Genomic DNA, 27,494 nt, shown 5'->3' with positions numbered 1-27,494 from the left:
AACCAGACGCACCGGAACACCTTGCACACCAAGATCCGACGATGGTTCCAGTTTGTTATTTTGGATGTTTATCTGGTTCCAGGCCTGTTCTGGTGATGAAGCAGATAGGTGTGCACATGCAGAGACTGCAAGCTCGCAGCGGTTTCTGTGTTTGATAAGGTGTTGCTTATACAACTGCAGTCGAACCAATAGTTTGCACAGCAGTGTTTTCTGCCACTTCCTGTCTCTATGCAAAGCCTGTACATGGGGAGATGGAACTGTCAGGGGTGGGAAGTTTATTTTTGTCAGCCACCGCTGAGCAAGAGGAAGTGGTGTTGTTCAGTGGCCTCTTAGAGGAGTAGGATTGGTGAGTGATTTTTCTTTTTTTTTGCATCATGTGATTGCTGCTTGGGGTCATGTCCCTATGGAGATCTTTTTATTTGTTATGCAAAAGCAGCTGAGATAAATAAGGGCCACGTGTTTCAGCTGTGAACTAAGCAAGTAGAGGAAAAGAAGCAAGGTGCTAATGTGATAACTTTATGGTGTTTGGGTTCACTGAGAGCAAATTGTGCTTTCTCTATGGGCCGTAAAGCAATTTGGAAGTAAAACAATAGTGTTTTAGGGTTAGAGGTTAGCAAAAGGGAAACTTTTATCAACATTTTCAAGCCAGTGATTTAAATATGATAAGTTTAACAATCACTACAAAACATTATCACTCAGGAAACAACATGATTAATAATGTCTAATGTTTGAAATAAAGCCCAGGAATGCAAATAAATAGTATGGAGAAGCACCAATCAGGTTGCTGATTTACTTAGTCCCATTTTCCCTTTCAAACTCCCTGATATTTTTCTCAGGATTATAATATTTATAAGAAACAAAGTCTACAGCAGTTTCTTAGATCAAGATAGTTGTTTGATATCTAAACGTGATGGAATAAAGATAATGTTTCAATTGTTGATGATTTTGTATCTTTGTGTTTTTATGATGTAAAGCTTCTTGAACTGTGTTGTTGCTGACATGTGCTGTACAAATAAACTTGATTGATTGATAAATCACAAAGTCATCCCCATTTCGGCATCAAAGCATTTATTCCCAACCATAATTTGATTAAAAAAAAAAAATCAAATTCAAAATAAACTTTTTCATCTGGTCTCTTGTAAATGCTAGAAATTTGTTAGATAGATTTATACATTATTTGCTACTAGTTTAGATGTGCAAGTAAAAACTAAACATTCCCCACAATTTTAAAGCTTCTAAAGTTTCTCTTACCTACAATACGCTCTCTGTTAATAATTTTTTTATTTCTTTTTATTAGGAAACATGTAATACGTGCAATATTGGTAAATGTTGCACTGCTTAACTTTGCAATAAAGAAACAAATAATTTGTGGGACAAAAAGAAGCAAACCTAGCGTTGTTATACCTACATCCTGAAGCTTAAATGTAATTTTTTTGTTGTCGTTTTTGACACTTTTCTTCATCATATCAAGATCTTTTCTCTTTGTTTTTCTGCAGACCTGAAGCATACAGAGAAATACGCCAGAGCACGGCAGACAAGACGCTGTCTCCCCTTTCTTCCCAGCCTTGCAGGCTGCGATCCCCCTGGACTCTGATCATCTCCCCTCAGCAGTGTTTTATTGTGCTGACCAACTCAGACCAGTGGGACTGGACAGGAGACCCAGAGGTTCCCGCCGCTGGAGCTCTAAGCTGTGCCTGGCAATGCCTCAGGTAAGACGAGCAACAGAAAAAATATTCCCGATTAGATATGTTGATAAATACACACAGAGTTGTGCAAAATGTCCAGAAAATGTTTCTAAGATCTTCAAACGTAGCTATTGGATGTGTATTGCATGCAAAAATGGATAACTTGTAAAGAAAAGTGCTTGAAGACTGAGAGGATCAGAGATGTGAGTCATGATTTAGAGGTGACTGACTGACCCTGGATCAGTCTGACGTCTGCAGAGGCTGCATCAGCTTGGCTGCTGATGTAGACGAGCCACCAGGGAAAGAGAAAATCAACTTTTTCTTTTGTTTATTCCAACATGTGAAAAATAACACGTCTATTGAATTACTTTTGGTGCTAATAACAAAAAGCTAAAAAGGAAAGCAGCTTTGTCAGTAAATGCTCCCAGCGCTCTTTATTATATTATTCTTCACTCTAGAAACTACAATATTGATTATTCATTACCTAACATGTCTGCATGCATTTACAGACCATCCTGCTTTTCTCAAACATTGAATCTGTGTGAAGAACATTTGTAAAATGTAGAAGGCTGTAACCAAATTGTGTTTTCTCATTTTGCTAACCAAACGTCTTGTATTTTGCCTGGAGCTGTTTCCATGCTGCGTGAAGTCTGTGCTCAGAATTCAAACACTTTATTTCCTCATTCACTCTAACTCTCTTTGCAGGAGTTTTATTTGAAAGCCGTGTTACCATTATTGACAGACTCACAAAGCCAGAGGTGTATGCAACACTTTTTTCTTGGTGAACCAATAACCAAAGCACTTAGTTTTTCAGGGTTCTTGCGCGATCTGAAGAAGTTTTTAAAAGTGTAGTTTGTTTTAAGTGTTAAAAAAGAAACGGAATATAAAGAGATATTTATATTTTCCTTTGCCACGCTCTAAAAATGTGTCTATCCATCCAACCCTTTGACCATTCATCCATCTGTCTCCCAATCCTTCGGCGTGACGGTCCATCCATCTGTCTGTCCTTGTGTTGCCTGAGCATTGTATAAATATCAGCTGTGAAACTAGCAAAACAAGGCTGACAACTGTGGAAGTTTGAAGCTAAATTGTGCGATATTTGATATGAAAAGTGCATATGAAATCTACAAACTGGAGACAAATGTTTGCACATATTTCATAAGCATGAAAGTTAAGTTGTGTGTTGCTATTGGTAATAATTGTTTTAGTCACATCTCATAAATAATGTAATGTTTGACAAGCCTTAAAAAATCAAACGTGACATCTCTGCATCAACTTTAATTTGTGTTATTACAGGAAATGCATTTGAAAAATATTTAATTGCATTTATTGTAAATGCATTGGTTGTAGGACCTTTGAATGAGCAAAAATCAGATGTCCAAGTGCAAGTGAATGCATCACCGAATGAGCTAGGAGATATGTAGCGTTACTCTGGAGATGTGGGGAGGTGACATGTGAATCTGTGAGGCTGAATGAGCTGCAGCATGAAAGCAAAGCCACAATTATCCAGTTTCACTTAGTAAAGATGAACATTTCTGTATATCATCAAAATAAAATTGACATTTTATTGATTCTACTTTCAACCAAAATTCATATATTTTCAAACCTTTGACAATTGTGAAAGCTTGTAATTGTACAAAAATGTGATTTTCTGCCTGATTCGTTATATCAGTGCATGTAATTGCATATCACCTTTGATTTTAACACTGTAAAACTGCAGTGTTTTAATCCACTGAGATGTTTACTCTTACACTAAACATTAAAATGCCTGCTAAATTATTCATCTTCCTCACATTTTTGCTTATTATAAATAAAACATTTGGAAAACTGTCAAAACTGAACCAACGTTCTTATTAATAAAGAATCTGTACATGTCGATCATTAGCCAATCAGTTTTGGTACGAAGGATATAATAGAGACAGACTTCATCTCAGATAATTATCATGAGCTGAACATTTGGTTTCCTGTTTATTATCAGAAAGTGTCTGAAGATATAGATGGTTGTATAAAGTCATGAAAATCACTGTGAGTAATATTTGTAGTGCAAAAAACAGATGAATTGCTTACAGTAGTTAACAGTAGTGCAATAATGACAGAACTAGCCTTAAGTGTTTCTGTTTGGCTAATTTATGTTTTAGATTTTTTGGAGGGCTGCACAGTGGCGCAGTTGGTAGAGCTGTTGCCTTGCAGCAAGAAGGTTCTGGGTTTGATTCCCGGCCCCGGTCTTTCTGCATGGAGTTTGCATGTTCTCCCTGTGCATGCGTGGGTTTTCTCCGGGTACTCCTGTTTCCTCCCACAGTCCAAAAACATGACTGTCAGGTTAATTGGCCTCTCCAAATTGCCCCTAGGTGTGAGTGTGTGCATGGTTGTTTGTCCTGTGTGTCTATGTGTTGCCCTGCGACAGACTAGCGACCTGTCCAGGGTGACCCCGCCTCTCGCCCGAAACGTTAGCTGGAGATAGGCACCAGCAACCCTCCCGACCCCATTAAGGGACAAGGGTGTCAAGAAAATGGATGGATGGATGAATTAGAATTTAGTACCCTGTTATCTTTTACTGAAAACAAACAGAACAGTTGATCAGATTTAGTTTGTTTTTGCTCACTCTTCGTGTTTTCTTTGTGTGTTGTGCTACAGCCCAGCGTCAGTGGGATGGAGCCTCCCTTTGGGGACGCCTTTCAGAACTACTCGTTTGCTGACCAGGCCCTAACCAGCACTGAGCTGCTGGCCACCAGCTCTGACCCAGATTTCATGTATGAGCTGGTGGGTGAACACACACACACACGCACACACGCGCACACACACACACACACACAAAAAAAACTAATTCGCAAGCAACACCAGGCTTTATGAATCCATTTTCTTTTAACATCAGTTAGTTGCTCCCACCAAGCTGTCGCTCATTTAGATCCAGATGTGAGGTGTGAGCTTCCTTCTACACATATAAGAAACTTTAAATTTTTTTTACTTTATTTCAAACAAGTAATATTACATAGAGGATTTTTAACACAATGGCAAATCTCACAATACTGTGATTAAAAAATACATTCCGTGAACTTTGTAACTGACAGTGATCTTGGTGGGCAGTTGCTATGGAGTTGCTATGGTAACAAAAAAAGACCACACAAGCATAGAACTAGCATTCTAGTTCCTATGACTTATAAACAAGCACATTGCAACCATCACTCAATTAAATTTGAATACTCTACCAACTTCTGTGTAATACTAAGATAAATCTTAGTGATTTTTATTATAGTACTCTCTGCCAAAATAGTAAAATTAGCTTAGCTAATGTAGCTTGGATCAATTTTGGTTCAGGCTTGGGGGAATTATACAGATTTGTCATTTTCAGTCATTTGCTCTCACTGATGGTTTATCCTTGTTTAAATGAAGCTATATGTAAGATTAAACACTCTTCCTGGTAATATTCATTTAATCTTTTTCACATCTCAACCACATATTTCAATGTATTGTGTTGGGATTTTATGTGACAGACCAGTATAAAATAGCAGATGGCTTTGATGGAAGAAAAATGATGCATAGTTTTCAAATTTAAAGAAGATAAATCAGTGGACATTAGCATTATATTGAGCCTCTTTTACTCTACCTGTAACCTTTAGATATCATCTGATTGAAGAGTCCGCCGGTGTGTAATTTAATCTCAGTATAAATCCAGTTGTTTTTTTGATGGCCTCAAAGATTACAAAGGAGATTTAACTTTTAGAGTAGGAAAAAACCTCTAAACATGTAGCCAGAATAAGAGTAGAATGGTTTAGATCAAATTATATTAATGTTTTAGGAAGACTTAGTCAAGGTTTGCTTCAGTCCAATTAAAAAGCAATGAAATATAATGAAAAAATCTTGCAACTTTAATTACAGACAGATGGTTCTACCAAATGTTGACTAATACAAATGCACAGCACAGTTTTAAGATTTTTAATTGTAAAACAAAAAGAAAAAAATAGTAATCGTATATCATTTCGCTTAACAACTGAAATGAGAATTGTTAAATGAAACAGCTGTTCCACCTTATGTTCTCATAAAACCCCCCAAAAATCTATGTTAAACTTTGTGGATGCGCATCACTGTAAATAAAACATTTTACTTTATAAATACATTTTTTTAAAAAAAAAGTCTATCAATCAGATTTATTTGCCTTATTTTCAGAGATGCATGTTAAATATCTGCTCATCGATGCTGAATATCCCCATCATTTAAACTTTAAACCAGTAACCCCTGAAATTGTAGCTATAAGTGTTGACGCTGTATTAGCTGCACTCTTGTTGAATGAAATTAGGTTTACAGCTGGCAATTAGGTCGGCAAGTCAAGCAGAAACAGCCATGGCGAGCTGCTCAATTTAAAAGGTGCAGAGGGTAAAACTCCAACGTAGCATTGGAGGTTTAGCTGTAAGCATCTTCTTTAACTGAGCTATGCTGTGTGAAAACACTCCACTCTGCACTCTGTCAGCACAGCCTGGACAGTCACAGCTGCTTACGCTGGGATCCATACAAAACAATATTATGTTACCTGAAACACAAAACTTAAAACAAAGTTAAAAGAAAAAAAGCAACTTTTGTCCACTGCTGTTTTATTCAGTATTTCTGTTGTCTTAGTATGTCATAAAAAATCTAAAATTACAATAAAATTTTTAGCAATGATGTTAGAAAGGTGCTAAAGTTGCTTACTTGACATTGATATGATGACTTGAGATCAAGTAAGGCTGAGGCAGCAGTCAGTTACACTCGTTGTTTTTGACCAAATTTCAGAAGATTTGCAGTAAAATCAGAAAAAATGTAGAGATTTGCTGATTTTGCAGATTTGTGAAAAACTGGAAGGACTTATTGAAGTAATTTGGAGTCTAGACGGCCACATAAAACGCTACGGCGGGCCGGTTTTGGCCCCCGGGCCTTGAGTTTGACACATGTGACCTACAGCTTAAATGAATTACAGTGCATTTGACTTTGTTAGATACCTAAAAAATCAATATTTCTATCAATGCTCAGAATGTCCTTATCAAATATAGCAGAGTTAACAGATATTCCCTTTCAACATGCATAAAAACTGACGACATTATTTGGGGTAGACAGAATTAAACTTGCTTCCAATCTGGTGATGTTGGACGAAACATCTTATCACACAATGTGATTTTTGATATCTATCGCTTAAGATTTGTTATTTAAAATAAAAATAAAGTAAAAATAGCTCATGCTATTATTTGGATGTATGGTACATGGCATTGAAACTGGACAGTCAGAATTGAAGTAAACGTTTCAAGATGGAGTCATGAAACTCTAAAAATGAATAAACCTGGAGCTCTCTGCCATCTGTTTCACAGGAATTTTAAACCCAGAGGTCCATCCCATTCATCAGGCATGGCAGGCAGGTTTAAACAGAAAGCTGTCCTGTCACCACTCATAGCTGCCGGCTACAGGTGTCTCTTTCAATTTACTTCCTGCTCCAGACTAAACAATAGTGATTCACTGCTCAGCATTAGATTTCTTGCCCTGTAACAAACAGGATCAGCTTCGTCTTTAATCTTCTGCATAAAAATGTATCCGCTGTTGTTTCAGTTCAGCTTTGAGCACCTAAAAATCTTTGAAATTCATAATTTGGGTGTCTTTAATGTGGTTGTGTAATCCGCAGACTGATCTAATGATGGTTAGATCACAGCCCAGGAGTGGCTTTACCATCTGTTGTTTGGGGCAGCTCTATCTGAGCTAATGAGATGCATCAAATGTACCATCTGCCCCACATATTGTTCTGTTATCTCTTAATATTGATAATAATGATGGAGTTTTCTTAAACTAAGCTCCTCTGTCAGGATCTGTCCTCCCATTTACATACTGCAGATTTGGCTGTTGTGCTTTGCCAGGTATCTTAATTAGATTTGCCAATATGTGTTAGCTGGCATCTTACAGAGGCTTAAATGTTGATTTTTTTTTTTTAGGTTTAGTTGCTTTCAAGGAATAAATCTTAGTAAATATATACTACTAGTAACACTGGTATGAGTTATGGTACCTCTGTGGTCATAAATAAAATTAGATGGTTTTTTATTTGCATTGTTTTGCCTATATTTGACAGCACAATGAGTCATATAAAGACCGAAGTAGACCAAAGGCCGAAGAAGGTCAGCAGCGTAATTTATTTCTTGTTCAGGAGAGACTTGAAGTCCAACATATTTTTGTGTTTACTGCAGGCAAGGTTAGTTTTTCTTTCCTCCATTTTAACTCTGATTAGGTGAATTAAACAGCCAGAAAATTGCTTAAACTCTGACAATTAGCTGGCAGTAAGAATCAGCTGGGTTTCCATATGAAGTTTGTCAAAGTTTTGAGTTACAGGTTATAAAATTGCTATAATTTTCTTTTTAAAAAGAAGTCGGTCACAGAGTAAGCATAGTTCTCTCTTTCCATAAGGTGCATTGGTTTGTGGAAAATGCTGATTGTAATTCAAAAATCAGTTTTCTGGTTACCTTATTATGTGCTCTGTACTTGTATGAATAATTACTGCTGTGGCAATAAGCCATAAATCAATTAATTACATCATAAATTAAACCAAGCATGATGACTTCCATTTTTTCCAAAAACTGTAAAAGTCTCAGTCTGGTGCTTTTGTTTCAGCTGGCCCTTTTTTTAATGACAATTTTGATTACAGAAACTTCCTAATTAATTTTATTTGTTGTTTCTGTTGTTTATTTATTCTGGATATTTAAAATGACTTTGTTACAGCGGTAAATGTTCATTCGAATTTAAAGTTTATTGATTTTTGACAATGTTTTCTTATATTATAAGGACTATTATATTACTTGTGAATGGTCTCAAAATAACATTATTGTTTATCGCAATAACTTCTGGGACAATTTATCATCCAGCAAGATTTGTTTTTGTGATAGGCCTCTGAATAATGGGTTTTAAATTTTTGGACACTGTTAAAAGTTTAACTAAGTATCATCTACTTGGAAAAGATAAAAGTTTACAGTTTTTTTTTCTTTCCTTCATATCACCTTTGATTAGCTGCATTAAAAAACGTTGTACGCTGCTGTTCAATAGCACTTCTGAATAGTTAAAGGTTTCTACAATAACTCATTCAGCCTTAGCTTTTTAGTCATAACTGTTAATGTGGGAGTAAACAAAGACGCCTACTGTGCAGCAGACCTCAGCATCTGAAACAGAACCTTCGATTTAATTCACCATCTGCCTCCTTCGCTCTGATTCTCTCTCCTTCGTCTGCAGGACACAGACATGAGCCACCAACAGAGCCCCTGCGGGGACAGCGTCGTGGGGGTCGGAGACGGAGGCAAAGAGGTGGAGGGAGGCGTGGATCAGCTGATGGGCCTGGGCGAGTGCGAGACGGTCCACAGCAGCTCAGCGTTCGAACAGTGGGACTCGTACTGGGAAGACCTCACCAGGTACCGTTATTTTAATACCGCATCGTAACAAGTATTCATGTGCCTTGGATATTTTTACAGTTAGTTATTTTGCATCAACGTTGATCTAATTTTAGGGGGTTTTAGTAGTGATTCATTGTAAAATGGAAGAGCGATGATTTTCTAAATGTTTGGACAAATGAATATCTGAAACATGACCTTCATTTGTATCCAACCTCCTTTACTCTGGTGCCCCTAAACAAAATGCAGTGCAACAAAACTACTGTCAGAAGTCACCCAGTTACGAAACATCTTGTTTTAGCTTATCTGGAGTTCAGGTAACCATTGGATTTACGTTTTACTCCAAAAATAAATGTAAAAGGTTTTTTCCCTCCTTTTATTGAATGCTAGATGTGGTGAGACAGTTGCTATAAAAATTTGGCTGTTTGGACAGAAAACATGTGCTGCTTGCAGGACGGTACAGCTGGTAGTTTTTTTTTTTTTACTACCCGTTTGCTGGAACATATTTAAATTCTAGTTATATATTTGGACATGACATGAAGTCAAGACTTTCAGCTTTCATTTGAGGGTGTCCACATGAAAATTTGACAAAAGTTGTACTTCTTAGCCCCTGAAATGAAGGGATTGTGTTTAAAAAAGTTTTAATTTATCATATTTTTATGCAGTCATTTTGTTTAACTTACTGAATTGAAGCTGAAAGTCTGACCTTTAACTGCATTTGAAATTCATTTTAGAAAAGTGCAAAGCCAAAATTACAAAAATGTTGTCTGTCCTGAATCAAAGTGCTACATTCCTTTGAGTAACAAGTGAACAATAAAAAAACGAGCTGCTTTTTGATTGCACTGCTGTGCTGTGTGTTCTTAGCTTGCAAAAATTATCATGTGAAATGAAGCAACTACAGTTTTTGCAATATTTTAAGGAAAGACATTCAAGAAGGGTTAGCTAACTCATCGAAGGAGTGCAGAGAAATCATCTGATCGTTCTGTTCTCTTCTTAGAAATGTTGTGGTATGAAAATGTTCGACTGTTCTCAGAAATCTGACTCTGGCAAAACTAATTCCCAAAACCAAGACAGAATGAGAATAACAAGGTGAACAGCTGCAGTTTTGGCTGTCCAAACAAGACTTGGTAAACATTCAGAGAAGTTAACATGGTGTTTGATGCACTGTTGATGGGTCATAATTGGGTAAAACAGATATATATGTACAAAAGAAAACAAACATTAAAGCTGTATTTGAATCAACAAAAACACAAAATCTTACCAAGTATTTTTGTCTAGTTTCCAGTTTTTTTAGAGTCTTTTTTTTCCAGTTTTGTTTTTGGTATTTTTGGCTGGAGGTGTCATTGTTTAAACATCTAGATGTTTTTTGTCACTAACAGATACACACGGCTGGCCAGCTGTGACATCTGGGGAACCAAAGAAGTGGACTTTCTTGGACTGGATGACTTCTCCAGTCCCTACCAGGATGAGGAGGTGATCAGTCGGACCCCGACGCTGGCTCAGCTCAACAGCGAGGACTCTCTGCCCGTCTGTGAGGTTCTATACCCTCCTGTCGACCTGACGCTTCCTTGCTCCCAGCCCCCATCCCAGCCGCTCCCCTCTCAAAACAAGAGACTCCAGGGGCTAGGCGTCAGCTCGGTGCGGCCGTCTCCGTGCTCCGCATCCTCTTCCCAATCCCGGCCTTCCAGAAGCCTTTTCGCAGACTTTCCTGAAAGCTCCCAAAAAGCAACCCGACCTGTTGCTTCCAGCACCGAGACCATGGCTAAAACCCAGAACCAGCTCGGTCTCGCCCAGGACCACGCCCAGGCTCAACCCAAGCCTCCGGGTCGAGGGGCTAAGATGGCCGCTCCGACGTCTCACAGCGCCGACTTTGTTCGGAAAGCTAAAGTTCGCATCAGTTCTGGACCCAGACCCCAAGGCGAGGCGATGCCCCAGACGGATTTTGAGAGGTCCGATCCGCCGCCGCCTCTCTCCCAGCCTCAAGACGAGAAGCCCTCCACTTCAGCAAGTGCCATCTCAGTGGGCCATGTCACCCCGCAACCCAGCGGCTCGGCCAGCCTGGAGGGCTTTGAGTTGAAGGCGGAGGGGGCGACGCGGCGGGAGGGGCCCGTCGGCAGGTCTGCTGCTGTTCCCCAGCTGGTAGAGGCAAAGCAGACCGTGTGCAGCACGTCCGACGCCGTGGCAGGAGTGGGCGGCGGCGGCGGGGTTTTGGTTGAAGATCCGGAGCAGAGCAAGGAGGAAGAACACAACTACTCTCTGTTCCTGACCCGCAGCCGAGCTCTGACGCAGCTGGAGGAAGACGAGGAGGAGGAAGACGACGAGGAGCCAGAAGAGGACGAGGGCGATGGGCTGGACTTGGACGATGAAGACCACGATGAAGGTTTCGGCAGTGAGCATGAGCTCTCTGAAAATGAGGAGGAAGAGGAAGAGGAGGAGGAGGATGAAGACTACGAAGCAGACAAGGATGACGACATGAGCGACGCCTTTTCTGAGCCAGGTACAGGCCGTCTTGAATTCCAAAACCTAATTTCTCCTTAATTTTTCCGCTGCAAAAACACAAAATCTTACCAAGTATTTTTGATCTAGTTTCTAGTGTGAATATCTTAGTGCTCTTTAAATGACACAAAACTAACTTACAAGTAGCTTTTCATCAATATTAATGACTTAAAACAAGCTTTTATCTTTCTGAAAAGTTACTTGTAAGTTAGTTATGTCTTATTTCAAATGAACTGAGATATTTGCACCTGAAACTGGATCAAAATTACTTGGTAAGTTTTTGTGTTTTTGCAGTGTAGTCTAACTTCTTCAACATTTTTGCGTTTCTTTGTCCCGTCAGGCTGTGACATGGAGCTGATGGACGACATAAAAGGCCTGACAGCTGGAGTCTCCAGCCGTAAAAGAGGGAAGCGCCGCTACTTCTGGGAGTACAGCGAGCAGCTCACCCCCTCCAAGCAGGAGCGGATGCTGAAGCCCTCTGAGTGGGACAGACACACGCTGCCGAGCAACATGTACCAGAAGAACGGGCCTCTCCATGGTATTCACACACACTCATAGAAACTACACGCTGCAGCTCCCAAAGGTGTCGATAAACTGACAAAAACTTTCCCCACCTTTTTAAATGAGCATTAATCCTGAAATATGAATGTTAAAGAGGAGAATTATGCAATTATGCAGCATTGGTTTTCTGTCAGATTTAGTTCTCAAATCTCTCTCTCAAATTTTATGTTGATTGTGCCATTTATATAGATGCAAACATGAAATCTGTCTCCCTGTCTCGTTACCTAGCAACAGAGGTGGAGCTCCAGCACATTTGGTCAGCTGGTTTTACCGCTGTGCAAGTCTTATGCTGTTGGCTTACAATTCAGAAACCACTTGCTGCATTCTTGTTGGCTGTGCAGGAGGCTCTACTTCTGCTTTTCAAAGATGAAACATTCTCCTTCAAGGTTTTGCGAGGTTTTATCCAGTTTGTTAGAAGAAAATGTTTCTGCTTCACAGCCCTACAACTTACCAAAGACATATGAAGAAAAAACATATAGATTTATGTCTCTATATAAAACACAAGCAGCACTAGGCAGACGATTCTGAGCTTCTCCAGTGTTCCTGTTGGCCTGTTGGTCTTACATTACATACACCTGGTATTTTAACAGCAACGTGTCCACCGCTGAGATCCACTCTATATTCAGCTGTATCACATTAACCTTTCTTTTAGGACAGAGAGGTAAAACAGCAGCTTTATTTGAGCCTTTTTCAGCATTAATATTGTGTACTTAAGGTTTGTCTAAGACTTTTAAATGAGGCTCTGATGACTTATGTTGTTCAGATGGGTTTGCACAACAGCATGCCCAGATCAGGATCCTTTTAAATAGCAGGGGAAATGAAAAACGGTCACAAGAAAATTACCCATCACCCGTATTCATGCAAACCTTTTGGCTTTAAATGATGCTGAATTATGGAAATTAGATTTGTATAAACGGGAAAAGCCATTAAAGTTTTGCTACATTTGAAAATTGTGATTAAAAAGAGACACACAGGTCATTTTTGTTTATATCTTTTATTTATTATATCCACTGCATGTCACGCAGGGTTATTAAAGAGAATATGTTCATTATGAAGAAAATATGATAGAAACAAGTCGCATGTGAAAGCGTATAAAAAATTAACTTTTATTGGAAATGCAAATATGCATGTGAAATTTTCAATAAATATGGAAATGCAAGCGTCAAATTAATTAATCTCTATCTTAAATAAATATTTAATATAAATAAATATAAAGAGTTGCCTGAGTTACGTCGTTTATACAGCAGTGAAACATGAAGTCATGGATTTCTTATTAAAAGTCCCTTGACAATTTAATTAACTCACAAAAGTAAAGTGCCAATAAAAATGCTTTCGTCATATTTATATTAAGAGGAATAATAATAATAAGTTGTTGCTTATGAAAGGAATGTATATTTAGATTTACATTTTTAAAACATACGCATTGAAAAGCCTCTGTTTTATTGCATAGAAATATACACTTTATCTTGTTTCTATTTTTGTTTATGTTGCGTATTTTGTCTCCTTATATGTGAATAATTTCCAATTTCTGGAATCAATTAATAAATTGCGCGGCTCTAAGTAGCTCAACATGAATAAGAAAACATAACAGACACGTTTACAGTCATCATTAGTGATGTGATCCTTCTGCTGCAGCAGCTGGCTCGATCAATACTGTACATTTAACTTTAATTGTGTTAAAAGTAATTAAAAGTTTCGTTCTTTCTGTTTCTCCCTAATGAATGAATGCACTCAAATAAAGGTTGTATTTTTTCTGATCTTTTGTGTAAGATTGAGACATCTTTCTAATTTATTTTGAGGATTTTTACAAGTGATGCACATCTCTAATAGCTTATAAAATATAGTGAAGTGACACATTATGCTGAGTAATGATTCAACAGAGCCTCTGTTGTGTCTATAGACACTTACTGCTTTGAAATGTGTTCTGATTTTTTATGTTTTGCTTCCTGTTACAAAGGAAAATATATGCTAAAGAAATCGCGGCGCACAGACGTGGAAGACCTGACTCCCAATCCTCGCAAGCTGCTGCAGATCGGCACGGAGCTCCGCAAGCTGAACAAGGTGATCAGCGACCTCACTCCCGTCAGCGAGCTGCCGCTGACCGCACGGCCGCGCTCTCGCAAGGAGAAGAACAAGCTGGCGTCCAGGTACAGCATCCTGCACGCACACAATTACAGTCAGAGCTACGATGTGGATAAGTAACTTTCATCTGTTTGGGATTTAGGGCTTGCCGTTTAAAAAAGAAAGCTCAATATGAAGCAAACAAAGTGAAGCTTTGGGGACTCAGTACAGAATATGGTAAGTTAATCATCTCCTCCTTTTTATTTCTGATTGTTGTCTTTTTATTTCTCTTGTTGCATTTATCTCTTAATCTAGAAATAAAACTATTGTCTGAGGAGCGTTATGAATAGTTTTAATGTCTTCTGTGCTTGAACTCGTGCAGATCGGCTACTGTTTGTGATCAACGCCATCAAGGAGGAGATAATGCTGCGAGTGGAGGACTCGTCTCCGCGCCCAACCAACATGACCGAGACTCTGGAGCGGCTCATCGAGGAAACGCTTGGTGAGAATTAAACATTCTGGCCTCGTTTAGCTTTACTGTGCCTGTAAAATGTTATTTTAAACTCCCTTGGATTGAAATCTGAAATCACAGAATTTCTCTGACCTCTAAATGTGTGTAGTTGGCCATTTTGTCCATCTTTACTTCCATTTTGTACCCTTAAAGAAACATTTGTTTATCAGTTTTGCAGTAATTGCATAGAACTAAGTTTATAATTGTTTTTCAAAGACTTTTTCAAAAATAACAAAAATGAAAAGTGCAAATTAAAATTGTAGTTATATTTCACAAAGGGATTCTAGTTGTTATGCTGGTTTGGATTAGTTTTTATTTCTTTCAGAGATTAAGTCATTACTTCAAACTGCTGCCTGTATTTTCTCATGTTATCTTTTACAGATTTATAAGAAATAGGAATAAAAATGGCCTTTATTGTCTCAAAGTGAATAATTCAAGTGTAAAAGCAGCATCACGACGTATGTAGGTGCACACAACCGAACAAAAAGTATTCAATATACTAAAAATCCCAATAATAATTATGTTTGTTTAAATTAATAATAACATGTAAACTAAGACGTATAGAAGAAAAGAGAGAGGGTCAAACATGTTTATGCTTCTGCCTACCTCCTTTTCAAACAAGTAGTTATCTAAATATATATCATGGTATTTCAATTGTGAATGTGAAAATGTTTGTTTGAAATAAATACATAACCAAATCATAATAATATACAGTAGAAAATTATGACATAATTTCGACGTGTATTTGAACATTAAAAAAAGAACAGATTGTTTACAATAAACAGTCTACATGTTATTAAAAACGAGTAAATAATTGTTCTAATGCCAGCAGGGATGTAAACACGTGGATTTTGTTGGGAGCAGTGATAGTAGAGTAGTTTAATAGGGAGGATCTCCTGTAATGCTAGGATGCAGCTGTCTGCCAATAAAAAGCAAAAACAGAGGAAATCAGTATACGAGAAAATAAATTTTCACACCTTTACGTCTCTTTTTGCCTTTAGTGCCATCGCCGGTTGCTGGGCAGACTTCGGACTTTGTCAACAAGATCTTGGAGAACACGGGACGCGGTGACCCGACGGGAGGACTGGTCGGCCTGCGAGTCCCCACCTCCAAAATGTAGACAAACCCTCCGTCCACCGAGAAGAGTGGACTCCATATTACCACCGTGCTGTCCGTTGTAACTATCCTCCCTCTGCATGCCCCTCCAGCTCAGAGTAAACACTCATCGCCAGTCACTCAAACACACACACCACCTCCCCGTACGTGTGCTTGTCTTTGCCGTGCAGCTGTAAGGCACGAACCCTGGCTTTTCACGCAGCGTCAGTACATCACTGTCTCCCCAACCATGGTGGCCGGCTGGTGGGAGAAGCACGTTGAAAAGCAAGTGATGGTTTGGTGTGTCTGGAGCAGCACGTTCTTAAATCCGCTGGTGATTGTTAGATGAGTGTACCGTCGCCTGCTGCAGGCTTTAGGGACTGAGACTGGAGCTCAAACGAGCATAACCACTGGAAGACTTTGTCTGAGATGGTAATAAAGACAGAGGAAATCTTACATGCCAGAAACAATCACAGATTGATGAAGCATAAGTTATCATTTATACAAGGAGCTTTATCCCAAAAAGCAAAAAAAGAGAAAAAAAAACAACAAAAAAAGAAGTTCCAGGATGTTAAATTGACCCCTTCACTGAAGCACTTTTACAAAAACGGCTCTGGTAGCCCAGAAAGCTGCAGAGGAGAAAAAAGCAGGGTGGCAGGAAATATTTAGTACTGAAGGCCTAAATAAATTCACGCCATCCCCTGTTTGCCAATCAACTCAACTGCTTGCAAAAACAGGCTTAGCCTATTAGCGCAAGATATGAAACAACAAAAAAAATGCAGTGGAAGATTCAAGCGATCACACATCCTGCTGGTTCGACATGTAACCTTAATCAACAGGAAGTGGTTCACAACCTGAATTGGAAATGCATGTAGCATGGTGCTTTTTGGGGCTTTCTGGTGGTTATAACTGGACTGGGAAACGATGATGAGGATGGTGATAAAGATGACATGAACAGCAATCCATCTCCTCCAGGAAACTGTATATAGAAGTGTCTCCCAGGCATCAGCTCCTCCCTTTTTTGTACAGTAAAGTTGACCAGGCAGCGTGGTGGCGACAGTTTGATGTGTTCATACTAGTGTTTGATCAGAGTTCTATTCATTGTGCCTTGTATATGTATGTGTGTGTCTCTTTAAGTCTGAATGAGTGTGTGTTAGAGACGGACTCGAGCTCCAGCTTTGGAGAGAAGGTTGTTAGGGAACGAGAGGATGGACACAAGTTGTTTAAAGATATTCTGAATGTACATAAACAAATGGAAGCTCTTGTTGCGTGATGCCACAGAGTCTGTGTATATAGGAGGGCTCTGCAATAGATTCCTTTCGGTTTTTGGTACTCTTGTCTTTAGGGGCCTGGGAGGGGCGGGATGGGGCGGGTTAACAGATATTTTTCCTTTAGGGTTACAACAAATATTTGCACACTATATTTTGATTGTTTTTTGTACCAAAGACACATGCAACGAAAATGGCGACCAGCCAGTTAAAGTAAGGTTTTGCACAGCTTACCTGACGCCGTATTGAATGTAAGAAATGTGGGAGGGTCAGGGAACTTCATAGAACTGTGAAATTAGTTTGGGTCCAATTCTGTACAGAAAAGGAACATTCATTTGTGTCCCTTGCAACGTGGGCTTTTTCCTGTAGATTTCTTTTGTTGCTTAGGAAGCATTCATTCCTGAACTGATTCCTCCCTGCACATGCTAAGTGTGTTAATGGCGCTAGTTAGGAAACAAAAACAAACAAAAAAAAAACCAAGCGCTCACCTAGTAGATAAGCTAAGTTACTTTTTTTTTCTTCTTCTTTTTTTGCTTGTCAAGATGTTCCCTGAAATAACCAAAATATTCCTGTGTCACTTGTTTGATTTCTGTATGTAGTCAAGGTCTAGTTCACAAGCAGAATATTATCTGAGTTGTGTTTTAAAGTACTGTACATAGAAGCATTAATGCTACATCTATGAGTTATGAAATGCCACTTTTTCATGACAATGATTTGTTTTCAAGCATGTCACATTTCTGAAGTCTGTCCTTGCATTTAAAAAGCTAGAGAAAAAAAAACTAACAAAAAACAGTATATTTTTGTATTTCAGCTGCTTCTTAGACTTGCTTTTTGGTTTTTAGGTATTCATAGGTCAGAGAATTAGTTATGGAGAAAAAGAAGAGACGGGCTGATCGAATAATCTTCTTCGCTGACTGTGTGAAAGAGAACGAGGACTGGATAATTTCAGACACGATGTGGCATAAAGCCGCCGTCATTAGAACGGTCTGCAGGAAGATGGAGGACAGACTGTTTTTGTCTTGCGGCTCAAAATGATGCTTCACACTGACCTGGAATCAGCAGCTTTTACATTTTAGTAGAGAAATAAAAGATTTGTGACTGATTTTCACCCAAACTTCTACCTGCTGATATTTCTAATTGAGATTTATAATTATCAGCATTCAAAGCATTTTATGGCCTTATAAGAGTAATAATCTTACACTGTGTGTGAGAAGTGAGTCACCATTTTAGAACAAAGACAAAATGATGATGAGATTGACATTTTCCAGCAGTTAGCATTCCTAGACTTGAGCAGCAGTCTTTGTGTCTTTCCACTAGAACATCTGGATCCTTCCTTACCTCTGACATATTCCCAACATTTCCCAATCCAACATGTTTTGTCATAGAGAAGTTGGAAGCTCACAAACAAAAGAGTGAAACGTTGCAGTACTCCAAAGAGCCTTCCTGTTATCTACTAAAATGTGCTCCATGCTAATTTTCCACTTCAGTGAGACACAAAACTCCCCAAAATGCAACATGACAACGCTTATCTCTGAATGAACAGCCAACATTTATCTGCAGAAAATACTTTATTTTTTAACAGCTCAGTCATTCAAAAATAGACAACTTTGAGTCTTGTTCGCTCGGTAAGAACTTCCCCACTGAGGAGTGTTGCAGTTCGCAGAACGTTGTTCTTAGTTATGGTGCATTCGCTGACAGGAACAAAAAGTGTTTTCTACAGGCTGAGCTCAGTCAGATTAAAAATCGGGTACTTCTGGTTTCTTTGCCTCTAGTTTCAGAATCAATCATTAAATTACGAGACCTTTGCATTCCTGGGATTGTTACCTGTCGAGCTGCGTTGTTGACCTGTATGCCTCGCCTTGCCTTACTGCATCAAAATTAGCTACTTACCAGTACATATTACACTGCTTATGCCACACCATGCGCTCTCCCACATAACATTTTTATTTCCACCTGTTTCACCTAACAACTAATTCTCCTCAAATTAACCATAGTCAGATTTTAGGACTCAAAATGAATTCATGAATGAGTTTTTTTGATTCCAGGGCAATGTGAAGATCAAAAGTTATTTCCAGAGCGTTTTCTAATGACTGTGAGCGTTCCTCTGTGTGTATCTCATGATTGGGTAATAGCTAATTTCCTTTTCTGTCTAAAAAGGGAGAAATGGTGCTTCTTTTCTGAAACTAGAATGATAAGTTTCCAATATTCACATTTGACTTCTTTGACTAGTTGTAGCCTAATGACTTGCTCTCCCCTTTCCGTCCATAGTTATTTTCTTAGTAGTTATATATTTTGTAAATAAGCTATGAGTTAAGATGTACCTTCTAAATGTTAGTTATATGTATAGATTATGTTATATGTTTAAAAAGACAACAGCACTTTGTCCAAAAAAATGAAAAAACAAACAAAAAGAAATGTTTTTTTTTTTCTTCCATTTGCTGCTAAACGGCCTCGTGTGAATGCTGCAAGTGTACTTGATGACTACTTGCTCGGATAAGTCTATTACCTGACACGGCTAGGTCTATGAACTAGCAAGTAATATACGCGTGTGGCCTGACGGGGGTTAGATCTACAAATTTTCTTGAGCCATGAAATGATATGAGGTGTTCAGAGGGAGGAAGAGAGTATCATTGCTTGGCTTTCAGGAAGTGCAGTGTCTTGACAGGATCGGTCTATTTCCTGGTCAGGGAGTTTGTGGTCTTAAACAAAACAAAACGAGAAAAAAAAAAAGAGGGTTTTGATTCCAGGGCCCCTACGTTTGATTCTGATGCTGACCCCCTTGGCGTCATGATTCATTTGCCTTCAGTAGAGGTTTCCTATGGAAAAACTGATTCTGCTTTGGCTTCCTCTTCAGGGCGATGTACAGTGTAGACACATTTCTTCAGAGAGCTATATTGTTATCATTTGTAAACTGATTTCTACTTGTGACTTAAAGAGGAGGGGGTTTAGCCTTGGGCGGCCGGGAAGAGCTCGCTCCAAAGCTGATTTTCCGGGCCGCCTTAGGGGATATTACTATATCACTGTACTGTATGGCAAGCCAATTACAAGTGGAGACTCAATCCGGACACTTATTGCCTTCTGAAATAACTTCACACAAACAAAAATAACAACATGGCAGACATGTTTGTAGCTAAAGGGACATGCCTGGGGTTTATAACATTGTTCTGCCAGTCTGGTAAAAAAAACAACAAAATCATTCAGCCTGATAGGCTCAAAACAACCTTGACTGAAGTAGCAGACGTGGCGATCCATAGCTGAAAACTGGTTTCAGAAGTCTGAACTTCTGGACTCGTGTGTCTTTTGTGATGGTATTCGAAGCCTTTTTCCAGCTGTGACCCGATGCCAGGTCTGTCAGGGGGTCAACAGTGGTTAAAGGGCCGCTGGTTGACGGCCGGCCGACATTAGAGGCGAGCATGTTTTGCTGTCGATCACGAGGCTGTATTTTTAAGAGAGTCCTCACAGGTTTTTACATTTAACATGATAGGCGCAAGCTGTGCAACTTTACATTCAATCCAAGAGACTCTGTGGCATTTTAACAGTCAAGGAAATGAGTGAGAATCCACGCCAGTAAAACTATTCCTTATTCTTTTTAGTTCTAAAAAAAAAAATAAAAAATCCTATACAGTAACTATTAAGCTAATAGAGTGTGTAACTTTGTGCTACTCTTGTTCAATAAAAGCTACGTGGATACCATAAAGCTCTTCTTCAGCAAATCAGGGTAATACTGTTCTTCTATCTGACATGTGATGACGTATAAAATCGAAAGAAAAATATATTTATGTATTCCAGTTATTGTCGCCATTCTTTACTCTGTACAAAAAATATATTGTCTGTCTGTGTGTTCTGAATTATCAATGTCAATCACTATGGTGCAATGCTCTGTACACAAAGTCAAAACAAAGGCCAACAGACTTTGACACAAAAATTTAAAACAAACAACAAAAAAAAAATTGAATCTGCAACATGTTCCCTTCATGAAGGATTCGACTCTGATGTCCAGCTGTGATCCAACTGGGGTTTGTCACATGGTGCTGATAATGTTTGGTCATCCAAGAAGTGCTGCCCTCCCTCCCCCACTCTTAAGTGTTTCCGTTAGTTTTCTGTAAATGGTGGGATTTTGCTGTTGGACCAGTAAGAAGAAGATTCACATGGGTTCTTTCTCTGAACAGCAGGAGTTTCTGTTATTGACTTGTGTTATAAATGTTGCTCAGCTCAGCATGACTTCTTTTGTAAAAGCCAGTTTCTTGGGCTTGACAAAACTAGCCATAATCAAATAAAACAATGTATGTTATTTCAGTTATATACATTGTCAGATCATATAATTTCAGAGAAGTTTCCATCTGTTTCACAGTATAGACTCATTGATTATTCAGTTAAATTATTAATACCATTCCAGATGAAGGATTAGATTTCATACAAATCCTTTGAGGATATTAGCAGTGTACTTATTTATAGTAATATTTGGACTTGATAGTTATAGTAAATACAATATAATTGAATTTTTTCACAAGCAAGATAAACACATTGATTGGAAGACTTGATATAGCGTTTTAAAATACGTAATTTGTATGTATCTCTCACATTTTTTAATCCATTACTGCTGATTCCAGGTGCTGGAAGGATAGCATAAGTTGTAACAGATTTTAGGAAATAATGGGGAAAAAATACAAAGTCTTAGCACCAAATTACCTAAACAAAACAGACAGACAAAAAACAATCTAAAATTAAAACTTTGGACTCATTGAAACTTTGTGTTTTAAAACAATTTAAAGATTATGTCTTATAAAACCCGGCAACATGCTAGCTTGTTAGCACTGAGGTTAGATTCATGCTAGCTTAAACTGTGGCAACAAATGCCATCTAATAAAAACATTGTTTTTTATTCTGCTGTTTCATTTAATAAAATATTAATATAGTCTTTAAAGTAGTGATTTAAAAAACCCAAATTTTTTATTTATGGTCCATACTATTTATTTGTAGTAATTTTATCCTTTTGAAATGGGAAGATTTGAATTTTAATAACTTGCAAAGCTATGCAAACCTTGCCCAACCTCAAAATTCAGAAACTTCACATGTACCTGTATTAAAGTGAATTTTAGTTTATTTTATATACTTGTGAAAGACACACAGCACTATGAACATTTATTACAATAGCTAACAACAATTAGGTTTTGTAGTTCTGAAATTAGTGTAAAGGAAAAATGGTGTTTAATGAAAGTTGTTTAAAAAAATAAATATAAATATTTATAACCACTTCACTTGCTATATTGTTGATTTCTTTGCATCTTGCTATTGTTATAAAGTTACTGCACTTAAGATACTTTTAAAATGAGAAATATTGAATTTTAAAGCTGTCTTTTCAAACTACTGAAAGTTTCTTTAATCTACTTGTTAATTAATTAAATATGCTGCGGCATTAGCATTTTTTTCAGCCAACAACTTACTACCTTATTAACTCTGATAATATCTTCAAGCTTATAGGAAGGTAAAAATGACAGCTAATGTCTAGACAACTGTAATAAATGAATAATTGAATAAAATAGTTTGCTTACAACTTGATGTAGTGACAAAAAGTATTTATATTATTTTAATAGTAAAAATAAGGAAATAAGGTGAAGTGTAACATTTGATGAACTGCCAAGTCGCATAAATCTTTCCAAAATCCTCAGTTCTGATATACATATTTATTTAAAAAACTTAATAAGCATGCTTTTACTAGCATTTGTATTTTATTCCAACACATAGTGCGATTAGCATGTTTTATTGTAGTTAGGAACAACTTACTCTACTCATCCCAACTTGTGCTGTCCTTATTTTTTAAGCCTGAAGGAAGGCAGCAAATAACGTTTAGTTAAAATAACGTCTGAAAAGCTGCTTGCAAAAGCAGTTTCAATTGATAGTCAGTGTTTTTACAGCTTGTTGCACTGTTTTCTCTTTTTATTCCTTAACTGGCATCAATTTACATAAAACTAGTGTTTTTTTTCTTGGAAACTTCTTAGTGTGGCATCTATAAAATAAGTGTTATCCAAAATGTTTATATAATGGGTTCTTTTGATTCCCATCTGTTGGCTGTATTGTCATGACCCAAAAGTCTGGCTTCCAGTTTTGTTTGTATCATTTCAAATATATTCTGTTTTGCTTCAACGTACAACCCTATTTTTGTAAAATCGCCTCAGGTTTTGAGGTTGTCGCTTACGTTCCCTTTTGTTCTTCCCAGAATGAGAAGCAGCAAGGCTTGTGTGCTTACAGAGTAACTTCTTGCATTAAGCTGAGAGAATTTGTTGCATTTTAATTCCCTTTCAGATTTGGGAAATGATTTGGACATAAGAAATGGATTTCATTGTCACAAAGTTGTTGCATGGCTTTTTGGGGCTCTCTGTACTCTCAGTGATTTGATTTTGTACTTGCTGCTATTGAATGAGCACAAAGAGGCTTGAGGATGTTTATGACAGATTTCCAGTGTATTTACCCTCCTTGTTTTCTTTTTTTCCCCCTTATATATTTTTCCTGTGATAGTCAAAAGACCAAAAGCATTACTCACCTTGCCCTTGGTTTTTACACTTACAGAGAAAAGACAATATTTTGAATTATGATGCCTGCTGAACCAGGTGCCTTAATCAAATATACAAAAACACAAATCTGCACCTTCTGTCAGTCTGGAGGGGATTTCCCCACAGAAACAACGGACTGGGTTTTCCAAAACTTAAACTTGAAATACAAAAATAAACTGAAAACCTTGCTCTAACATCCACACATTTTACAGTGTAATCAACCGTTAGCAGCAGATTTAAACAGGTTCTCCCTCCCGGATGTTGCATTACTTTCCGACGGTATTTCCCTTTAGTATTATAGTGGAACCCGATGTTGTTTTGGGAAACCCGGTTCTATTTTTTGAAACTCTTTCTCTGCCCACTACGCCACAATATCGTACGTTGTTTTGGCTGCTGCTGCTGCTGCTGCTATCACCGCTGGTGTGTTTGTGTAGAGAAGAGCAAACTTCCACTGTGTCAGTGACAGAGGGAGACTCGGGGCCTGCTTTTTACCTGGTCAATATCAATGCATTCTTCTTCTTCTGAGGTTTTGACGTGGTGCACTGTGTTGCTGCCTCTTGAGACCTTTATGTGACAGTAAAAAAAGGAAAAAAAAAAAAAAAAGAACACTTTCCATTTTTTAACTTTGCTATAATAAAGTGCCAGACCCCTCCGTGAAGTCAGTGTTGGCACTGAGTCGCAGGTTGCGGATGAAGCGACAAACTGAGCATGGGGGTGAACCGTGGTGCTATAATCTGTCCCTGGCTGGGTGCTACAGTAACATGGCTGTGTTGAATTTTAGCCATATTATTCCTTCTGTTGATGACTCCGGTCAGTCTGGTGTTTCTGACTGCTGTACGCTGACATAGCGAGGTAAAACTCCTCCGCTGCTGCTTTGCTGATGAATGTAGACTCGTCTTCCTCAGCAGGATCACACAGACAGATGAAAGAGTGTCTGGAGATTTTATTTCTTTCTTCTTCGTATTTGTTTTGGAAGCTCAAAGGGAGACTCTGGTCATTATGATAGAGAAAGATCTCGAATGTTATATTTTTATGTGGCTACTCCTGCTCATATGTTTAAACCTTTTCTATCGTTAATATTATAGTTTGATATTTATGCTAACTCTGTCAAATGTTTATATTGTTTTAAATTATATTTTATATTTTCCCCTACTCCCAGTGTTTATAATATGTGATATTTATTTGTGAAGGCCTGTAATTTAAAATGCAATGAGACAAATATGATTAAATTGAGATTTTAAAGTATTTCCACTGAGGATAGAAAGTCAGACACACATCTTGAGATTCACAGGTGCAAATCACAATGAAACCACAATGACTTCGCAAACTTAATCTCTCATTTCTGGGAAATTAGTGGCAAAAATTCAATAAATCAGCAATCGATTGGGCATTTTCCAATCTACTCCAATTCTATTTCTTTTCCTATTTTGATAACATCTATAGCACAGAGCATATTTTCTGGCAAGGATAATCACATTTATGCTTTAGACTATTTTTAAAATGTTTTTATACCAAACTCTTCCAAAACTGCATCTGTGGTTGATGTGTGTTTTAGACCAAAATCTGCTGCATTCAGCTTTTTGATGCTTTAATGAATAGAAAATATCTAAAGATTCAGAAGTTGACCTGCCAGTCATGGTAAAATTGATAGATTAATATCTATAATCAATTAAGATTTGTTATTTAATAGTAGACTTGTTCTTATTTCACAAATCTGAAAAATAACCATTCTTAAAAATCAATTTCAACAAGTGCACAATGTAAGATGCAAACATGTATGTATATATATATATATATATATATAAAGAGTCTTTTAGAAAATAATATTCAACTAAAGATGAGTATTGATTACTTTTATGATTATTTATCTCTCCTATTGACATTTTAACTACTGAGATAAATAAATTGAGATGCTGTAGTTAAGTCCATGACTATAAAATATAAAATAGTTTTTCATGTACAAATTGTGAACAGCCTAAACAAATAAGTAAATCTTTAACCTGGAATAACTCATTTGTAATCTCTTTTACCGATCAAAGTGAAAATATGCAAACAGCAATCAATTTGATTAATTCTTATTATTACGACTCATATTGAGATCCCAACCACCATCTTGTAATCAGAGTATTAAATTCTCCTGACAGGATTTCCTTGCAAACTACCGCTGTGAGGATATTTTTTATTCCTTTGCACTTTCGAAGGACTTGAATGACTGAAATAAATCAATTCAAGTTAAAGAGTTAAATAGCTTTAATATATAAATAAGCACCTTTTGACCCTCAGTTTAAACGTGGTGATAAACCACTGTCCTTTATTTATAAATGATATGCAAGTTTCCCTGAATAATATTTCACTGAGTGGTGATAAATTTCTGCCTGTGAAACTCATGAATTGTTGTTAAAGGTTCGATGCGGTCCAAAGGTTACATCAAGCTAAACCAACGTTTAGCGCTCTCCTTAGAAGATGGCTCATTTGCCGTTAAAAGAACTTCAGTGGAAATGTTGAGATTTTTACCACGTTCCCTGTTGTTGTTGTTTTTTGTTTTGTTTAAATTATTTCTTAAGCTCTATTTGCTTTCTTTTTAAGAAGGGCTTGGTTTGCAGTGTCTTGTCTCGTAGCCCCGGAGATTAGTAAGGGGCCACGAAAGGCTGGTGGGCAGAGACCCCTCACCTTCCCCTGTAGTGAATAAATACGGCAGGGGTTCATCTCCTCTTCTGCAGACTGATTTAACTAAAGCAAAAAACGACCCATCTTTGACAATAACGGCAAAACTATCTACTTTTCCACTCGCCAATCTTACAAACCAACACTGCAGTGATTTACATCTCCTTCCAGACTTGCCAAAACACACGAGAGACGTTCAACAAAAAGAAAAATGCTTCTCTTAAAGTAAAGCATCTGTTCTGTTTATTTTCTTCTGTTTCTAAGAATAAGAGCAGACAGTACGTCAATTTTTAGTAGGAAATCCATACAAGCCCAAACATTTGGAGAGGATGTGGAAGGTATCGGCCATCCTGAGCTCCACATGCCATTGTTATGATGCTTCTGGTCTTGTATGGTAACTTATTCTACTAGATCAACAGCATGGGATCTTTCTGTAGTTAGTCCTGTGTGTGTTCCTCTCCCCAGTTTCAGTAGGAAGGCTGTACTTCATTGCCAAGTGCTCTGTAATAGATCTCTTGGTGATTCTAATTTGGTAAAGAAGCAAAACCTGCAGAACGTGTATCCTGCTGAAACTAACTTGATCCTCTCTTTAGCAATGACGTCTATATTTGTAGTTCACATATATGCCTGTTTAAATACAATATCTTGACATGTGTTATATTTATGTTATATAATAAATGTTGTGCTGGGTTTATACTTTTGGTTTAACTTTTTTCTTTTACATTGTATTTGTTTTTGGAGGCACAGTTGGTGGCTTTATGCACAGGCATAAGACTTTTTTGTTTTTTCTCGGTTTGTACTGTAATGGCCCATTCTGTTTCAGTTTGACAGTTTTTGTCAGACACCTGCCCTGAATCTCTGTTGTGTTCTTGTGCCTCTTTATTTTTTCTAACTTTGTGTTAAATCATTCTTTCTTTTCTGTCATGTATCAGCCGGGTGTTGGTACTGCAGCTCTGCTTGTAACCACGTTAGTCTGATTATGTTTATTGATTTTAATATCAAAACAATAAAAACCATTAGCACCCCACTCTGACTCCTGTTTCGTTCTTATTTTGACATTGTATCTGGAACTGCTGTAGTGCACAACAAAGTTTTTCAAAGCGTCTAAAATGCACTGGGTCTGAATTGGTATAAAGTGCATTAAAAATGCATTCAAATACAGATATGCAGATTATGCTGAGGGGACGCTTCTTCTAATGCAGGGTTGTCCAACTTCAGTC

The 27,494-nt window shown here is 37.8% G+C and overlaps 1 protein-coding gene across 1 annotated transcript; it reads left to right on the top strand.

Annotated features, from left to right (window-relative positions):
• Positions 1-27,301, top strand: crebrf (creb3 regulatory factor). The gene is made up of 10 exons (XM_008427467.2): positions 1-346; positions 1,497-1,709; positions 4,320-4,445; positions 8,913-9,088; positions 10,447-11,564; positions 11,904-12,101; positions 14,082-14,271; positions 14,349-14,422; positions 14,568-14,687; positions 15,698-27,301. Exons 2-10 carry the CDS (start codon positions 1,701-1,703, stop codon positions 15,814-15,816), a joined length of 2,130 nt encoding a protein of 709 aa, XP_008425689.1. The 5' UTR covers positions 1-346; positions 1,497-1,700; the 3' UTR covers positions 15,817-27,301.
• The last annotated feature ends 193 nt before the right edge of the window (positions 27,302-27,494 follow it).

This window comes from Poecilia reticulata, linkage group LG14, assembly GCF_000633615.1.
Source record: "Poecilia reticulata strain Guanapo linkage group LG14, Guppy_female_1.0+MT, whole genome shotgun sequence".
Classification (NCBI taxonomy): Eukaryota; Metazoa; Chordata; class Actinopteri; order Cyprinodontiformes; family Poeciliidae; genus Poecilia; species Poecilia reticulata.
The sequence above is the reverse complement of the archived record's forward strand: the minus strand, read 5'-3'. Positions and strand labels throughout refer to the sequence as shown.